Consider the following 18,880-nt stretch of genomic DNA (forward strand, 5'->3'; position numbering starts at 1 on the left):
TACAATGGGGGGTTTTGGAGTCAAAAAGGTTGAGAACCCCTGCTATAGAGTGAGTATATTATTGTCTTTCAAATAAAGTTTTTCTTTTTCAATTTCAATTGGTGGTCCCCTAATTTATGCAGTTGAAGATTTGTCAAATAGTCTGTTTGATAAAAATACAGTTTCAGGGGTCTTTTACAGAATTTAACATTAACATAGTACAATTCCTAAAACCAAGGTACATCTGAACATTTACATTTTCCACATTTCTTACAGAACATGCATTTAATAAACATGTATTGTTAATTTGTTTCAAATAACTGTTTCTCATTTTATATGCAAAGGAAGTCTCTACAAAGAAGTCTTAAAAAGCACATCAGGAAGAGTTTACTATAAATCTAAAGGTCAGAGATAGGGTGGAAAATCGTTTTTTTAAGCAATAAACCTCAAGAGGTCACGAAATGCAGTGATATTATTCAGAATAAGGGAAATTCCTCCACACAGTGGTAAAATCACTGTGATTCACAGTCTCACTATCTGTAGAAAGAATTATTCCACCAAGTAATACAGTGTATTAACCAAATTGTGGTTGGCAGTCAAATCAAGTAGCAACTTTATTTGAGCATTAATGTAGAATGCAGTGTCAGTAACTTCAAACACAGTACTATGAAAATTTTGAGTCAAAACTTAATAAGAAAACCAAAATTAGCCGGTTATCAAACTCCCCCACCAAAAATATACCTATCATAAGGGATATCATTTTTTATCATTATATTTATTTATATTATATTTCATTCTATAGATGAACAATTTTTATTATGCATATACGTTTTAATGTCATTTATGCGTTGTAGATCACACTTCTACAATGTAGTGTCACAATAACAATACTTCATATAACGGGGCTCTTGTCCTGATACACGCATACAGACCGCAAATCACCCTACCATCTGTAAGACAAATGACACGACAAACACTATTGAACCACAATACTTATGAGTTACTGGCCTCACTATAAGTGGACTTAAACATCCTCACTCTCTCTTTATTTAAAGTCCAGCACTGTGACAGAGAGAACTCATCATTGTAGAATCAAGAGAAAACAAAAGTTAAAATTGGATTTTCTGGAATTGCGTGGTTGCTCTGTTGGCCTAGTTATGAAGTCTTTACAGACCTGTCAATCAGTTGTCTCAGATCTGTTGGCAGACACCCTGCTGTGATCTGTTGAATTATTTTAGATGAAAGTGTTTAAGGATTATTTGAATTGCTATGCATTTGACAGTAACGCACTAAAAAAATCTAATGCAACACTGCCCTCTAGTGCTAATATGTGTTATATGTGATCTGGTATGATCAAATTAATTCAGCCCTAAATTTAAAAGAACATTTAATAAACACTCAAGTTTAATAAAAAAATTCATCAAATGACCAGCTATGGCATTTTGAAGATATTGCACTGTTAACCCAAGACAACAATGATAGCACATATGCAATAAAATTGAGAATCTCTTTTAATTACATGACAACACCGCTTGTTTCTGATGTAGAAAGAATCCTTTTTCATCTGAAGTCAAAGTTTTCAAACATGTGCCCACTGGTATCCTGATAAGACCAAACCAGTTGTCAATCCACGCCGAGGCTGTTATCTTCTGCTCATACTCCTTTGGGCAGCACAAGTGCATCATATTTTCTAAGCAGAAGTGGTCTCTCTGATCTTTTGTATCAGAACATCCAGAGCAACAGCCATACATTACTCTCAAAATGTGGCAATGTAAATACACCAATACAAACACAGTCATTTGCTCACGTAGCTTGCTATCTCTTTATCCAGGCTGAAGGCAAAACGGTGGTTGAGGAAGAGGAGTTGACCATGAGGAAGGAGTCTGTGCAACATTGCATCTACTCGATCACTTTTCAGCAACACCTGAAAATAACAGCCAAGTCAGCGCGAGAGAAAAAAGTAAAGTGCAAGATAATCAATAGCTTGGCAACATGCCCATTTACTTGAAATACGCGTCCATGCTCACTGCTTGCCAACAACTCTGGCCGTATCGTAATGGCATGGGAATGGATATAACTCAAAATTCTTAAAACAACCCAGGTTCACTGGATTGATTCTCTGATGATAAAAAACAACTCAATTTACACTTTGTTGTGTTTACATCCATCTGAAAATGTACTGATTACAATATAAACAACAGTCTCTCATTCTCAGAGAATGAATTCATTAGAGTCATCTGATTGGTGGCCATTGCCAAGATTATTTTTGCTTAGCAACTGGACAAGCAAGCAACTTATGCTTGGGCTACTATTAAAGAGATTCCAAACCGGTATTAAATTCTGCTGTGGAACACACACGAAAAAATATTTTGAAGAATGTTGATAACCAAACGGCTTGGGATTTTTGTTCGTTAGTAAATGGAAAACTAAAACACAGGCCTACTATTTGTCTTATGCTAAATCATGAATGAATCCAAGAGTCTTGAGTCAAATTTTAGGTCAGATGTGAGAATAGCGGTTGTCTGTTAGGGGTTTTTCATTCGATCTGCATGATCTTATTCTGAAATGGTTACAAAATCTAAATGTTAAAAAACTTTTTTCAAACTTTGATAAACTTATTTTTAAACTCACATTTCTGTACATCATTTTAGATAAATACTATTATACCGTGCCTTTTGTGTTGCAGTTAGGCTATTTTGCAAAGATACTGGCTAATTTTTACTTCGGAGCATTCATTTATATTTTTAATTTAAGCTCAGTACATTTGCACCAAACAATCCTGAACAATTTGCTTTTATTTGTTTTCATATGGCATTTTATATTTAGCTTATATTTAGATTTATCTCGTTGGGCTATAGCCTACCTTGCGTTCTTTGTGTGTCATTCCTCTTCCTTGCTCTGCATTTACCAATTCATAAAAATAGAAATAATCTTTGTCATTTGCAAAAGGCAACAATATATGCTACAGAATAATAACCAAAAAAGAGAGATTATTTAGGCTTATTTTGCACTGAAGGCAGTAATAATAACAAATTGTGCTATTTAGCCACCTAAAAACACTGCTCAGCCGTATCAACCGTATTTTCACGACACAAAAGTGCACATAACATTACGTTGCAATATATTACGTCAGGGGTCTTTACGGGATCTTCACAGGATGTGTGTGAACGCACGCACAGATTCCAGTAAATCACTGGCACAGTTTAACAGAAGTTATTATGACATTCCGGAACAAAGATGTGATTCAAGTTACTTTTACAATGTAAGTATTTGAGTATTTTTACTCAGTTAACTTTCACTCAGTTCATCACCATCATGCAAAATATAATATTAATAACAAGTCCAAATACTGAATGAATGATATTAATATTTAGCAGTGCTATAGCAAAAACACACCTCACTACCAGGTCCCAGCAGACGTAGTTCCTCCAGACAGTGGCGTGCGATGCTGCGAAGCGTTCCCTCAGCGAGCAGAAGATTTTCGTGTTGTCTGCAGACCAGAGTGACTGCTAGAGACTGCACACCCAGCCACAGCACAACACTTCGATCTGGAAACAGCTCCGGATTGCCTAATGAAAACATACCACACTCAGCTTCACCCAGTGCTACAGCCTCTTCACCCAGCACAGCCTCCACACATGGATTGCCTGAGGCTTCCCTACTCAGAGCCACAGCACTCCGCACCTGCCTGAAAGACAGAGACAGAAAGATGTCCGGTAATAGTGTCTCATGGGCCCATATACAAAAATACTAAGTAATTCGTACTTTGGCTTTAATAGGAACTGTCATGGCCTCGATCTGGGGGTCTCTGTACAGGTAAAGAGTTGGGGATTGTATGTTTATCTGGCCAGTGAGAACCAACAGAAACCTTTAAATCTTTATGGAGTAAGGCCCCAAAACAAGCTTTGTTTCTGTCATTTATATTCAAATCTGCAGGGAGACATTTCTGTACTTGTCGTACTCTTGAGCAACACTAGAGGTTCTCTAGGATAACTTATATTTTGTGGTAAATCTGTTGTTTTAAGCAAACAAATATTTGTCACGTTGTGTTGGAATACTGAGACATACGTGCACTTCCAGTGTTTTAATCATCTCACCTGGCTACAATGTGAAGTTTCTCTTTCTGCAACAGTCGTCTCTGTTCAGGTGTGGCGTCACGACCATCTCCGGTTTCCGGTTCGAATGATCGCGAGTAGAGTATGCGGCTCTCGCCAGCAGACAGCGCGCTAACCGGACACACCGTATGGATTAAGAAACACATCACCATTTTAAATAAATGTGTAGCTGTCAGTGTGGACACAAACTCTTCAGACGTGTATCCGTATTTAGTCACATGACTGTGCTGGTCAGCTGACCATTGTGCGGTATTTATTTTAACTCCAGATGGCGCTCGACGGTATATATTATTGTTTGTCAACCACACGAGTCAACACAGTTAATTAACAAATTATATTAGAAATCTAAACCTAGCCTTGAATTAAACACATTCAAAATAATCATATGTTGGTTTGCTCTATATGATTCTCACTAACTATTTTTTATTGAATGTAAGATTTTTACAGTATTACTTCTAGTGTGGTTAAAAGTTTTACTTTGTCGAACAGTGTCAGTACCTGTGAACAATTCTACACTCTTAAAAAGTGCTTCAGGTTCTTCGATGCCATAGAAGAACCGTTTGGTTCCTTTAAGAACATTTAGCATCTGAAGAACCTTTCTGTTTCACAAAAGGTTCTTTGTGGCGAAAGAAGGTTTTTCAGATTATAAAAAAAGTAAGAAAGAGATGATTCTTAAAAGAACCTTTGACTGAATGGCCGTAAAGAACCTAAGCTCCTTTTTTTAAAACTCTGCATATTTATATTTAAAATTTTGCGTGCATGTCCTCACTACAGCTTTCAAAGCTTCAGCTTTTGTGATATATACCAGTTATAGTTTCACAATAACTAAAATGGATTTACATTCTTTGATCCACTTGCTTGAAACGTTACAAAAAGTTACAAAACCACACATTAATATACAAGTTTAAAGGAATGACTTAGTCACAAAACCAGCTGGACGGTGTTCATGTGGGTGTAACCACTGCAATCCACTGTATTTCGTTTGCCCAAGATCATTTTTGTGTCATCACGGTTAGAGAATTATTGATGTGTTGTCCTATGCTTAGTTTTCTTGTGTAAACTATATTTATCACGTTTTATTTTTGTTAATCACTCACTTGGTTAGTTAAAGGTTTTTTGACAGCTAGATGGTCCCAGAGCTACGCGTTGCTTTGGAATCCAATCTTGAATTATATTTTAAAGCAAATTGTTCTGTCAGTTTAAAGTTTTTTGTCTCTCAGTTTTTATTCATTTAACTGTGTTAATCATTTATGATTTTGATGTCTTATAATTTAAAGTTGACAAGGGCCCCCAGACGTCTAGGATCTGCACTGCTTCCTACATTACATGCCCTCCTCCAAGTAACAGTTGGACAAACACATGGTCTCATACACAAAGGGCAGCTGTTTTGCTTAACAACTGCTCATCATGCTCATAGCATTAGGGAGGATGCGTGTATTCAGTGCCCCACATTTCCTGCTACACAGAAATAAGACGCATTGTTGCATTTACACTTCTCTACCACAAAACCTTCACAAGATATCAATATTATAAGAAGTGACTGCTAGCTTCACCAAAGATCACACAAAATAATAAGTTTGAACTTCTGATGAAGGAGGTCTGTGGGTTGAATCTAAGCCAAAAGATTATTCAGAGGATCTTGCTGTAGCAAAAGCAATAGGATGTGGTTACAATGATGATGGCAAAGCTACACCCTTTATCACCAGTTAGTCATATTTTCATACAGAGGCAAGCTAACTGGACAAAATCACATTCACATGGAACCTCAGCCTGCATGAGATCCTGTGACCTACATTTGAATTGTTATTGAGTGGCTTACAGCGTTTAAAATGACACACATACTAAATGATACCATATACTATTGGCCACATTCACAATTTGCCATTGTCTCAAGATGCACACCAGTAATGTTTTTTGTCTGAGGTATTTTTATAAACGAGATTTAAATTTAACTATGGCACAGTCCTGGCTTCAGCTGAGTCCTTAAAGTTTTAGTTCAACCGAAAAACTTAAATCCTGTCATAATTTACTCTTGTCATTTCAAACCTGTTTGACGGTCTTTCTTCTGCAGAACACAAAAGATGACATTTTAAGCAATGTTAACTGGCCCGCATTCACAAGCTTTGGTTTGGTGTACATACATTAGAAGTGAATGGGAGCCAGTGCTGTTCGCTTATAAACTTTCTTCAAAAATCTGGTTCTGTGGAAGAAAGTAATAAAGCTTTAAAATGACAAGAGGTTAGGTAAATGAATGAAATGCTGGGGTACTTTTTGGGCGAACTACCCTCTTAATGTCTTGAGAAAAAGAAAACCGCAGTAATCTTTGAAATGTTAGTTATATTTTTTATTAGTTTTAAATTATTTACATATGCTTTATACGTCATCAGCATATTAAACAGCACAACAGAAATGAAGCTTAACAAATGTAACAATGTGAAACTAAATCTGAATTTAAAGTAATTTTTGAAGTTGTGGACAAAGTATGCATTTACTTTATTATTGACAGTATTTTAAAGGTTTACTGGTCCCTTGTATGGTAGGTATCAAGCATGCACAATACGAACACTTGCCTCTCTTGTTTGTACCAATCAAACTACTTCCATTTAATCCAAATACAGACACCTTGCCCACATACTTTCCTTGCAACTAAACTATTTGTGGTTGCACATGTCTGACATTATGCCAGGACGTTAGTGAACGGCTGAGAAAGCACTAGCTCCTCCCCTGTGAAACCACTAAGGAATGTGAATGTGTGCAGGGACACGTGCTTGTGCTTGGCGAACCACGATCATTTTCCCAGTTAGACCGGTACATTTGAAAAAACAAGAGACTCAACCCCAAGTCAATAAATAACTGCACACAGACAACATAAAAGAATCCAGATTCAGATTAAGTTCAGCCCAAATTTCAACTCCAATTTTATTCAGGAATACATAAACCAGCCTCTCCAGTCACATAACCAATATAAAAACAAGTAGGTAAATTTACAAAATGTGCACTTTCAGGAAAGCAAGAAAACAAACTGTCCAATTGTTAAATGAATAAAAGCCTAAATCCTGTCATAGAATACTGAGTGAACATCAATATGGTCATCACTTGCTGACCAGCAGCAAAAATCCTGAGTTAAAACCGTCAGTGAAGTTAACAGTGAGTGAAAAATAAAATCTTGCTGGTTCCACCAAAACAATGGTAAACATTATTCTGGAATGATAATGTACATAATGGATAAATGATATTAGGCAAACTTAATTTATAACAATTATTGTAATAATTATCCAGCCTAAATTACAGCTACTTTAATGGTCAAATGACAATTAAATTAAAAGGGCGCAAAAGTATAAAGCACTTCATCACAAAAATGGTTTAAAAAGTGCTCAACAGAAGATACCTACTTAAATTGGTTGTTTAAAAATGTGACAGAAAAAGGAGTAAAAATATGGGACAATTAAAATAATGCACATATTAAACACATGGCCGTAATGAGTTACTAAAGGGGATCGAGGTGGCAGGAAATGAACGGCAGTGATGGGATCAGTTCATAAGCTTAGGCCAAGATGAATGGCAGCCTATTAACTACTTCACAAAATCAAACCCTGAAAACAACTGTCCAACAGAACAAATCCCATCAAATACACCTCTGCAAATCCCTGCCATGTCTTGTGTGAGAGGGCAGTGTATATGCAATTAAAAGGCAGTAAACTCATGAACAAGCACACGCATCTCAAAGTTTTTTGAGACGGCTGTACATGTCTCTTTTGCTGCGTTCTCCAGACCAGGTGCGGCTTTTAAGGCGGAACTTTCTATAATCTTCTTTGAAGTCTTCATGAGACATCGGCCTGTAATCCTGAGGCTCACACTCCGACTGCAAGACACATTTACTTTTAGAATGCTCAAAGAGAAAGACAATGGAAGAGATTTAAAGGGATACTTCACCCAAAAATGTATTCTGTACCATTTACTCGCCCTAAAAAACCTGTATCAATGTCTTTGTTTTGTTGAACACACAGGAAGATGTTTAAAAGTATCATATCTTGCCCCAATGACTATCAATTGGGGTGAGATCTGAAATTTTTGCTGTCAAAGGGGCAAGATATGATACTTTTAAATATCTTCCTGTGTGTTCAACAAAACAAAGAAATTGATACAGACTTGGAACAATCTGAGGGGGAGTAAATACACTTTTGGGTCAAGTATCAATTTAAAGACTTCGTTTAACTTTGTGAAGAAACTCATACACACCTTGTGTAGTGGGAAAAAGTCCTTGTAGCCATCCTTTAAGATGTACAGTTCGGGGTAATGGAGGTTGGGATACTCGTTCAAAAGTCGATCTCGCTCTCGAACGTAGCGACACATGCGTGGGCCACGCTCGGATGAAAATTCACAGTGGAAAACGAGCAGGATGCGCTTCTCGGGGCACATGGGGCGGATGGGATTCCGTAAAAAGTAGTCTTCAATTTGATCTTCATGATGGAAGTTAAGAGCACCCTGAAAAGGACAGAATTGAAAGAAATTAAAATTCCATCAAGATGGGAAACTGCAAAGTTTGTTTACGCCAAGCAACAGTCTTACCTTAATATGGCCACCTTCATACTCATACGGATAGCGACAATCGATGACAAACAGCCTTTCCACCAGATCATTATATTGACCATTCATCGCTTTAACCATCTGTTAACGCACACAAACACAGAGGATTCATGAAACCTAATTGAACTCCCATTACAAACTGATTTGTTTTACTGACTACAACTGCAGATGATTTACGCAAAACTAAATATTACCAGACGAATTGCATTTCCCATGTTTTTGCATATTAAATCTACAACTCAATAATAATGTGTTAAACTTACAATATCTGGAGTGATGTATTTCAGCTCTTGGTGTCTACCAGTTACTGTGGGTAGCGCAGGAGCCTTTAAAGAGACAAACAAGTGTTTAAGCAACATCTTAAAATAAAATCCCCCTTCTATGTAGATACAAAAATAAACTCACCTTGGTGAAATCTCCAATCACATAACTGGGATCTATATCCAACATGCTTTCAATCTGTGTGTGATTAAATGACTTTGACCTTTGAACCTGTATAAGGATGAAACATAGTTAGGGCTCAGATTCTGACTACCAGTGCCAGTCAGGGCTCAGATTTGGGTTTTTTTTTCACTGTCAAGGGACTGACCTGATAGGGCACGACATCTTCCTGCTCTGTAGGAGCAACTTGTGTCCCTGCCAGGCTCCGCCGCCTCTTCACTCTCACAGGTGTATTCTCATCTTGAGGCCTCTTCAGTGGGACACGCACTCCTGGGCTAGGCATGGAGGGAGAACGAAAGAGCCCACGTGGACGACAGCGAATCACAGGCTTGGGGCAATAAAATAGGTGTGGCCGTCAAAAACTATAAATCTAAACCAAAGTGATATACTAATCTGCTACACTTATATGAGTGGAACATACCGAATCAGTACAGTCCATGCTTTGCTTGGATACCAGAGGAGCTGTGAGAAGACTATCCATTCCCAGTGGAACCTCAGAGTCATTCTATGCCATCAAATTTAGATGTTAGATTAAATACAATTTTGAAACATTCACTGAAAATGTAAATGGGACAGAAATGACAAGACACAGAAGATGGTTCACACCTCCATATCATCAAGCCCCTCCAAGAAGCCATCATCGTCGTCATCATGGAGACAGTGTCGCAATATGAAGGGACTGCTCTCATCAGAAGAGTCGTGCTGATTGGATGACGGCGGAGACATCTAACGGGGAAAATCAAGCTTTTATCTGCCACGTCATCATCCCAATGAATCATGATCTGAAGACTATTATAGAGCAGTGTCATACCATTAAAGCAGGAGCAGAGTTTGGGCGGCAGGCGAAAGCATCCTTGGCACCCCCAGTAGAGCGCATGCGGCAGCGAGATGCAGGCATGGAAGGCTTCTTGAATTCAAAATGATCCTGCAAATCCATGAGAGATTAAATTAGCCATAAAACATGCCAAGTAAGAAACTATTTCTAAAGTTTTGGCCAATAAACTTCCTAATCCTTTTAAATTCCTGGATTAATGGATAGGAACAACTACTACATAAGGAATTTTGAATAGTCAAAGATCTTTGCTTAATTAAAAATTCTGCCCTGATATTTGCAGGTTTATGACCATAAAAAAAAGCAAAAACAAACCTCAGCCAGGTTCTCTTTATTGGCACTGTCGTGTCCTCGAGTCCAAATTCCATAGCGAGATGCATCACATTCTTTATTCTTTAGATTGGGACTGTGACCCAATAACTGCACCTACAAGAAGCATGGCAAAAAAACAATATGTTTTGTCTAACCCCCAAGGATAACAATGCCAAAATAGGCAATTTTACTAAACATTTGACAAATAATAATTCTAGAACAAAATATTACCGGCAAAGAATGTATCCTGCGTATAGACATTTTCCTGTTGTTAAAAACAACAATTAGTAAAATCACAAATTGTTAAACAGCTTCATCAGACGGAAAAAAAAATCTTGTTTTGTAACACATGACAACTTACTCGTTGACTATTCTTGATGAATCCAGTATGGCCTTCTCAAATCTGTGAGTAAAAGGAAACAAAGCTGCTAGACTCAACTTCAACAGTTCATAGCGTATTGAAAGTGTCCTCCCGCCCCCCCCAAACGAAATGTTAACAGACAATCCAGACTAGGCCCCTCACAACTCTGAGTTTAACAAATACACCGCGATGCCCACCTGTATGCTAAACAGCCCTAAAGCAGCCCTGAGGAGGGGGTCTTTTAATTTACCATATGCCCACACAACACTAACCCTCCCTGCAAGCCCCTTTTGTTAGAAAATGGGAGCAGGGGGAGATTGAATGCTGCTTTGGAGGGGGAGGAGGTCAGGAGTGTGGCCCTTTCATACCATAGGAAAAGGGGGAAATTTCTACTCAATGCTAGTAGCCCCTGGTAACATCACACACAGAACTCAACTATTTAGGCGGCTGAGCTCACAGGACACGAAAGCGTGCCACTCCGCTCACCCAGCCCCCACCGGTGACACTCCACAACAGGCGCACACACATACCAACGTGTGAGGAACCCAAACAGCTGTAGGTCCAGCAGCAGATAAATGGATTCCCACTGACACCAAATGGCTCAGAAAGGAATACAGTCTCACACACACACGATGTAGTCACAAATCACAACCACGAAGGGACATTCTTTTGCACGCTAGATCAGAACTTGCATGCATGCACGGCAAAAATGCATAAAGAGGACACTTTACTTTTTTTTATAAAAATCCTAATAATATTATATAGCAACCATGTTTCTGGCAGACTGGTTACCGAACAAATTCCAGCTGAACTACAGTTTCTGAAGTGAAATAGTAAATTTGTGCTTTCTATGGTTTTGCAACAAAAGCCATAATTATACTTTGGTAACTGTAAAACCTTAAATAATTTTGTACGGAAGGCTAAACGTCAAATAGATGAGACACACTGGGTATATGAACTCACGTGACAGATTAATTCATAATCCCCAAGCCAAGCAACCTAGCCAAGCTCTCTTTGACATCTAATAAACAGAGTGGTACTCACTTCTGCTCAGCATCCAGATGGTCCAAAGGGCTGGGAGAATCCATACCAAGACCTGGAGAGGGGGAAGGGAACACAGGTGAGAAAACCTCCACATCCTGTTGATAATGAAACTGCAAGGCTATAATGTAAAGTCTATTCCTCACATTCCTTCTTCATTACCAGTTACACACCCACACACTGGAGATACGGCCTAGCTGTGCCATAAAGTTCACATCAACAAATGCAGGTTTACAAAGCTAACCTGCATCAGAAGAGACATCAGACGCGAAGGAAGGGATCTTCAGGAGGGGCAGCGTTTTCTTACGCTTCGGCGTTTCACATTGTCTGCATTGAGACAAAATACATTTTACAATCCGGACAAAAATAAGTCAAATTCCATGCCATGTTAAGGATTGCACAATTTAACTACAGCCGTTTATATATAACATTACACGGGGCAGTAAGGAACAATGAATGTTTCTTTGCAAAGATCAATTTCAGGAAGTCGCAATGAAACGAAGAAGCGGACTTCGCAGACATGAAAAGATACTCGAACTCACCCTCCAAGTACAGCGAGATTATTCATGTTTAGAGCCAGGTTAGTCACGGGAGAAAGCACGGTCGTGGGACCGGGGGAGTCCAGGCTCTTCAAGCAGGGGGAGCCCCTCAGCCCGAGCTCGGGGAGGGAGAGTCGGTGAGGCCGAGGAACAGAATCAGGCCCGCTGCTAAAATGATCATCTACGGGGCTGATATCACCGCGGGCGATCTCAAAATCCATTGCGGAAAAGATCGTCTGATGTTTGCTGAGAGTTAGGATCCAACCGAGCGCGAAAGAGACGAGAAAGTGTTACGCGAAGCTAGCGAGCACGCAGCGAGCTTAAATTTGATCTTATTTGGAGTTGTGAAAAATAACCAGGCGATTGCTGCATAATATCGACGTCCAGATCACACATGCCAGGGGTAAGAAATGTGTTTCAAAAGTCCATCTTTGTTGTCAGAGAGCTGTCGATTTGCTCGCACTCTCTCTGACCTTTGCAAACTCTGCTGAGGAACAAAATGTTGAACGAAGCTCTTATTTATGTTCAAAACATGCAGTCCACAAGCGGCAATCTATGTAGCCAATAAGCTGCGCCGTTACATCTGAGTCATCCAATAAGACGAGCTTCCTCCTTTTACCGCATTGTTCTCATGAAGACAGTAGGCGGGTCGAAGGATGACAGACTGAACCGTTGACCAGTTAAAATAATATGACAATGTCGCCGCTCAACATTCATCCAATGGGGGTTATCTTTACATTCATTAGGCGGGACAATGACGTGGAGATGTGAAGTGAAAGAATTGAAGTAAAAGAATTTTCCCGCGGAACATAACAAGCTACGCCCTGGTTTACGAGATAGCCAATCATATGTCGACGTACTGGTCTGGAACGTACCATTCAAATAAAGGAAATAACATTTCTTTGTTTGATTTAGTTCTTTTTTAACAACATTATCACAGACTTCTTCATTCATAATAACACGTTTTAGTGTCCCGTCAGCCCTTTTTTATTTCGAAATATATACAGGTTTCCTTTTTTTGTATCTGTCACTGTCTAAAAAACACTGTTATTCATTATGTTACATTTTTATTTAAAGTGTCAAGGAAAGTGAATTATTTCAGTCAGTATCTCTTTTCTATTAAGTTTATTTAAACAATAATAGCACATTTTGCCTTTTTGTGTAAAATGCTTGTTTAATGTGAGTTTTATATCACAGTAGCTATGAATTATCAACAGAAACTATGCAACAATATATATATATATATATATATATATATAAATATATATATATAAATATATATATATATATATATATATATATATATATATATATGTAAATGTGTTCTTGTTTCAGAATATTTTGTATGTGGTGTGTGAGTGTGTTTCTTTGTGATGGGATGGTGGTGACACGTTAGCTTTATGCTTATGTGTTGAAGATGGTGTACACAGCTGATTTCTGCATTTACACATAGGCCACAAGAGATAAATCATGTAGTCACTTACAGTGCCGTGCACACCCAAAAAACAAACAATATCTCGCCTCACACACGCATCACAAATTAACCCACAGCCTTTCAGACACGGCTCCGTATATACTACAGCAAACACAGTCATAATGGCTTGAGGAGATTGCTGAGATAGCCTATAGAGACTATACCACTCTGTTTATGCTAACAAGACAAGTCCTTTACTTCAAACAAGGGCACTGCATAGTCAACGCTTGACATATACATTTATTACAGAGTGGGGGAAATATTTTTCTTAAACAGTCATGATAAAGATGAACCCTGACAGCCCTATTATAAAGACAATAAAACCTGACCGATTCTGTTAGCTGAGATAACCCCCTGATCACCCGCCCCAGTTTCTTCAACATCCCTCCAATTCCAGCACAATGGGCCTGTGGGAAAGCTCCTTGGTTCACTTACATGGCATTTAGTGGATTTGTTGAAATTTGATGTATTATAAAGTGGGAGTCACTGTTACTCTATGATCTTTTTTATTGATATGTACAAAAACATGGTTTTAACCAAAGCATGTCATAGTGCACATATATTTTCAGTTCTTTTTCACGGTAGAAATGTTTATTTAGGCCTACATCTCTGTCATTTATCATTTGAGATCATCCTTATTTACATTAAAAGACTTATGTAAATAGCATAGTAAATATAATTAATGCAATTAATTTTAAGAACAGGTACCTGTTACTTAAACTAGTAAAATAGCCGAGACAGTTTTACAAACTGTAGTTTGCTAACAGGTACACACCTATAAAAGGGCATGAAGAGCTCCCCAGGGCGTGAGAGCAACATGTAAATACAGTTGCACCACCACACTGACATGATCCATACGTTTCCATTTTTGAAAGTGGGTCCGGGGGAAATTATTTATTAACAATTTCGTCCCTTTATTTACTTTAGCACTATATAAAAATATAAGTAACATGATAAAAAATATCTCTCTATATATCTCAAACCCTCGAGTGCAGTTCTTTACTGGTGGTCCTAACACAATGGTGTATGAATGCATTGTGCATGTGCGTTGACCCATTAAGAATGTCTGTTAAATATTATGAACCAGCAAGATGGAAACTCGAAAGGGCAAAAACACATGATGCACAAAAATACTAATATTGTCGTAAATATCCTCAAACCAAACAGACTAAAATAACATTATTTTTAAACAGCTGTGTTTGTAGTATGTGGGCATGTTACTACATGCGTACAGGTTTGACTGTAAAAAGAGAAAAGGGTGGCGTTTATTCCTGTTCAAATATTTTTACAAACCGACAAATTGTAGTGTACACAATCCTTTTGAGACTCCTGATTCCCTTATATGTCTATAATCCTGTATATAGCTTTTGTCTGTGTGTAGGTGAATGTTCAAATGCATGTGACAGGTGGCTCGGCCTAAACCCTTCGCAATAAAGACTTTGCCTCAGCAAATGACTGAGGATCTACTCACATTGTTCAAATCGAACCGCGCCTGGGCTCGTTCGACACCTAAACCCTGGTTTGATTTACAAATGTGAGTGCGTACTTACTGCTCCCTGGCCTGGTTGGAAGAGGTGGGAGGGAGCGCGGCTTGTTTAGGGGACAGTTTGAGCGCAAATCGTGCAAGGCCGCTTAAATGATTATGTAAATTATGCAACAGTTTAAATTCTTCCCTGAGATTCAGCTGTCTCCGTAAAAAAACTGATAGCCTACACAGTGCACTTACATGTGCAGGCGTTGGCCAAAACTACTCCAGAAAAAGGGTTTGTCAAACATAATGCAACGCTTTGTGTAAAGATCAGCTTTATTATCATAAAGTATGCATGGGTGATTTAAAAGCAGAGTGAGCGGTTTACCTATTCTAAGGGATTTACCCCACACAAGATGAAGAAAACATTAAACTTTTAATAAATCTAAAAACCAGGGCGAACAAGAAAAACCACACGAACCCAGAGGAGCAGGTGAAGGGAAAATGACGAGGGACAGGTGAGGAAGCAAAATTATATACTTGGGGCAAAAACGTGGAAAACTAAACTAGGGACCGACAGTGTTACACAATTCAACTCACTTTTTCCTTTGCCCTTCACTTTTTTTTCGTTTTGACCTGGGGCGGAGTCTATCCAGCCTGCCTCAAAGCCTGTGCTGGCCAGCTGTCATCGATCTTCACACTGATCTTCAAAAAAATCACTGGAGCAGTGTAAAGTCCACTCCTGCTTTAACCCTGTACCCTCCAAATAATAACAGGGCTGAATGACAACAGACCTGTTGCTTTAACATCTGTGGTCATGAAATCATTTAAAAGACTGGTGTTAGCCTACTTGAAGTACATTATTAGACCCTTGCTAGACCCCCTACGGTTTGCTTACCGAGCTGATGCAGTCAACATGGGGCTGCACTACATCCTCCAACATCTGGACAAACCAGAAACATGTGCAAGAATCCTGACTATCATCAGGTACCTTTTTGTACAAACTGACACAGCTATCCTTGCCCACCTCCCACTGTCAGTGGATCATCAGCTTCCCACTCACCATCCTGTGAAAGTCATTCCGGTTCCTGGGCACTGCCATCTCACAGGACCTGAAGTGGGACATTCACATAGACTCCATTGTGAAACCGCAGAGGTTGTACTTTCTTCGTCAGCTGAAAATGTTCAACTTGCCATGGGCTCAGATGACAGTTTTAGTCAGCTGTCATATAATCGGTTCTGTGCTCTTCTATAATTGTTAGGTTTAGCTCAGCCAGCACATCAGATAGAAGAAAACTACAACAGACAGTTAGGACAGCTGAAAGGATAATTGGTGTTGAATAACTTGAATAACTCCAGAATGAAACAGGCAGGTAACATCATCACAGACCCGTCTCACCACGGCCAGAACCGGTTTGCACTTCTCCCTTAGGGCAGACGTTACAGATCTCTGTCCATCAGAACATCTAGGGGTCAAAACTGTTTTTCCCCAATGGCGCCTCCAGCTAAAACAACTAACACAGAAATTGCTACCTGTTTTTTTTCATGTTATTTATTGCCCCACTCCTTATTACCACATTTCTCGCTCTGAGTGTAATGTAAATACATACTGTATGCATATTTTATTTATAAAACTGTATAATGTAAATGTGCAAATCTGTAAATAAATCCTTCATTCAAAATTGTTTACAACATTATTATTATTGTATATCATACCACCCTCATGTAGTCCGTTTCTGACCGTTTGAGCCGACACATGCACATTTATGGCCTGCTGGAGGTAATTTTTCAGGGCTCTTGCAGTGCTCCTCCTGTTCCTTCTTGCACAAAGGCGGCGGTAGCGGTCCTGCTGCTGGGTTGTTGCCCTCCTACAGTCTCCTACACGTCTCCTGATGTACTGGCCTGTTTCCTGGTAGCGCCTGCATGCTCTGGACACTACGCTGACAGACACAGCAAACATTCTTGCCACAGCTCGCATTGATGTGCCATCCTGGATGAGCTGCACTACCTGAGCCACTTGTGTGGGTTGTAGACGCCGTCTCATGCTACCACTAGAGTGTAAGCACCGCCAGCCTTCAACAGTGACCAGAACTTCAGCCAGAAACTATAGGAACTGAGAAGTGGTCTGTGGTCACCACCTGCAGAACCACTCCGTTATTGGGGGTGTCTTGCTAAGTGCCTATAATTTCCACCTGTTGTCTATCAATTTCACATGCTGCTGTGCAAATGGAATTGTCAATCAGTGTTGCTTGCTACGTGGGCAGTTTGATTTCACAGAAGTGTGATTGACTTGGAGTTACATTGTGTTGTTTAAGTGAAATGTGTTGAGGGTGGGGCTAGACGTGGAGACCCCATATGTAGCACCGCCCCGTGCTGCAGCCAGGTGTACTTGACAGATTCCGTCACGACATCTAAAGGCCCACCTCTCCTTTCATTCGATTGGACAATAGGGAAAAACGCGAGCCGCAAAACGCCACCTGAAAATAATTGAAAAGAGGGGCGTCTAACAGCAAAAAACGGGTTCAGTCTGATCGACATCCTATCTTTTTTCATTTCTTTTCATAACAAACTGAACTTGTTTGCATTTACTTCAATAGTGTTTTATATGTATCTTCATTTTTTCACAGAGGCCAAAGCCCCCCCTTAAAGAGTCATTTGATGTGGAGGCAGAGATGTACATTTTTACATTTGGCAGCTGCACTACTGAGAAGATTCAGACATATACACTACATATGACTTCCATGTCCTCATGAATCCAGTAACATTTTATGCTGTGTGATGTCCCAGCACCACCATCCACACCCTCAGATTAACATTTCTACTGCTGGGGACATTATCAGTTAGGAGAACTCTTGTTTGTCTCCAGACTTGATTTATAGATTTATGTATGCAGTGAGCCTCACATACCGACTACATGCTGTTTATTTCCCATTGAAAACTGTTTCATCTTTATTAAATCCATTTACAGTAATCTATTGTGTTGGTAAAACTTTGTTACTTTTTGCTTTAAAAAAAAGAAAAATTGGTATCGAAAAGGTACCGTTTATGATTCGCTATGGACATCCTATCGACATTTGTTGAACAACACCCAGCCTTGAGATATAATATTATTATTCAATTAAAAATGAGCTAAATGAGCTAAATGATAATAAACTGTCCATAACATCCTTCGATTTTATTCACAGACTTTGTTCTGTGGTGTTTGAGGACCTCTTGTGGTCATCAGATACAACTGCAGACATGTATTTTGTCCCAAAATCTACATAATTCAAGTGAATCAGTGTCAATTGCAATGTTTTACACTTCCACGTGAAAGATAATTGTGTAGTATGCTGAGCATTTGCTGATTTTGTGTTTTGAACATTACCATAGTAAATTATACCACAGTTTTTACCACAGTTTGTCAGTTCACAATATTAACAGAATCCTGCAATATACATAAAAAATATAATTTCCATAATACAGCCCACTACTGCTTAATATCACTATATAGGCCTTCATTACTATCGGCTACTATAGTAAACACTAGAGTATTTTTTAAGTTTTAAGAATGTGTAATGCCATTTTAAAAATGGAAGCTTTGATTATGTTTTTTGGGTGTTTAATAATGGATGTTCATGTTTCTAGTTTCTTATATTTCACATATTTCAAGTGTGTTGCTAACCGCTGTCCATTTTCTCACAAAACGATGTGCTTTTCCCGGCTTGTATAAAGTCCCTCCTTCCGAAAGG

General features: G+C 38.9%; 2 protein-coding genes across 4 annotated transcripts; both read right to left on the reverse strand.

Moving 5' to 3' along the window:
* Window positions 1-555: 555 nt before the first annotated feature.
* On the reverse strand, window positions 556-4,339 carry ap5s1 (adaptor related protein complex 5 subunit sigma 1). Of its 2 annotated transcripts, XM_079472853.1 has the most exons (4): window positions 4,077-4,339; window positions 3,376-3,667; window positions 2,843-2,877; window positions 571-1,903 (listed from the first exon to the last, which is right to left on the reverse strand). In XM_079472853.1, exons 1-3 carry the CDS (start codon window positions 4,244-4,246, stop codon window positions 2,860-2,862), a joined length of 480 nt encoding a protein of 159 aa, XP_079328979.1. In that variant the 5' UTR covers window positions 4,247-4,339; the 3' UTR covers window positions 571-1,903; window positions 2,843-2,859. The 2 variants fall into 2 exon arrangements, with proteins under 2 accessions (XP_079328978.1, XP_079328979.1); XM_079472852.1 differs by lacking the exon at window positions 2,843-2,877 and having other exon boundaries at window positions 556-1,903; window positions 4,077-4,321.
* Window positions 4,340-6,965: 2,626 nt separating this feature from the next.
* cdc25b (cell division cycle 25B) lies at window positions 6,966-12,966 on the reverse strand. 2 transcript variants are annotated; one of them, XM_079473253.1, is made up of 15 exons: window positions 12,211-12,966; window positions 11,913-11,995; window positions 11,672-11,723; window positions 10,628-10,669; window positions 10,498-10,531; window positions 10,270-10,380; window positions 9,934-10,047; window positions 9,729-9,848; window positions 9,544-9,627; window positions 9,271-9,450; window positions 9,087-9,173; window positions 8,945-9,007; window positions 8,664-8,762; window positions 8,334-8,579; window positions 6,966-7,956 (listed from the first exon to the last, which is right to left on the reverse strand). In XM_079473253.1, exons 1-15 carry the CDS (start codon window positions 12,426-12,428, stop codon window positions 7,816-7,818), a joined length of 1,674 nt encoding a protein of 557 aa, XP_079329379.1. In that variant the 5' UTR covers window positions 12,429-12,966; the 3' UTR covers window positions 6,966-7,815. The 2 variants fall into 2 exon arrangements, with proteins under 2 accessions (XP_079329379.1, XP_079329380.1); XM_079473254.1 differs by having other exon boundaries at window positions 6,967-7,956; window positions 10,628-10,691.
* Between the last annotated feature and the right edge of the window lie 5,914 nt (window positions 12,967-18,880).

The sequence above is a fragment of the Barbatula barbatula genome (genome assembly GCF_947034865.1).
Source record: "Barbatula barbatula genome assembly, chromosome: 14".
NCBI classification, from domain to species: domain Eukaryota; kingdom Metazoa; phylum Chordata; class Actinopteri; order Cypriniformes; family Nemacheilidae; genus Barbatula; species Barbatula barbatula.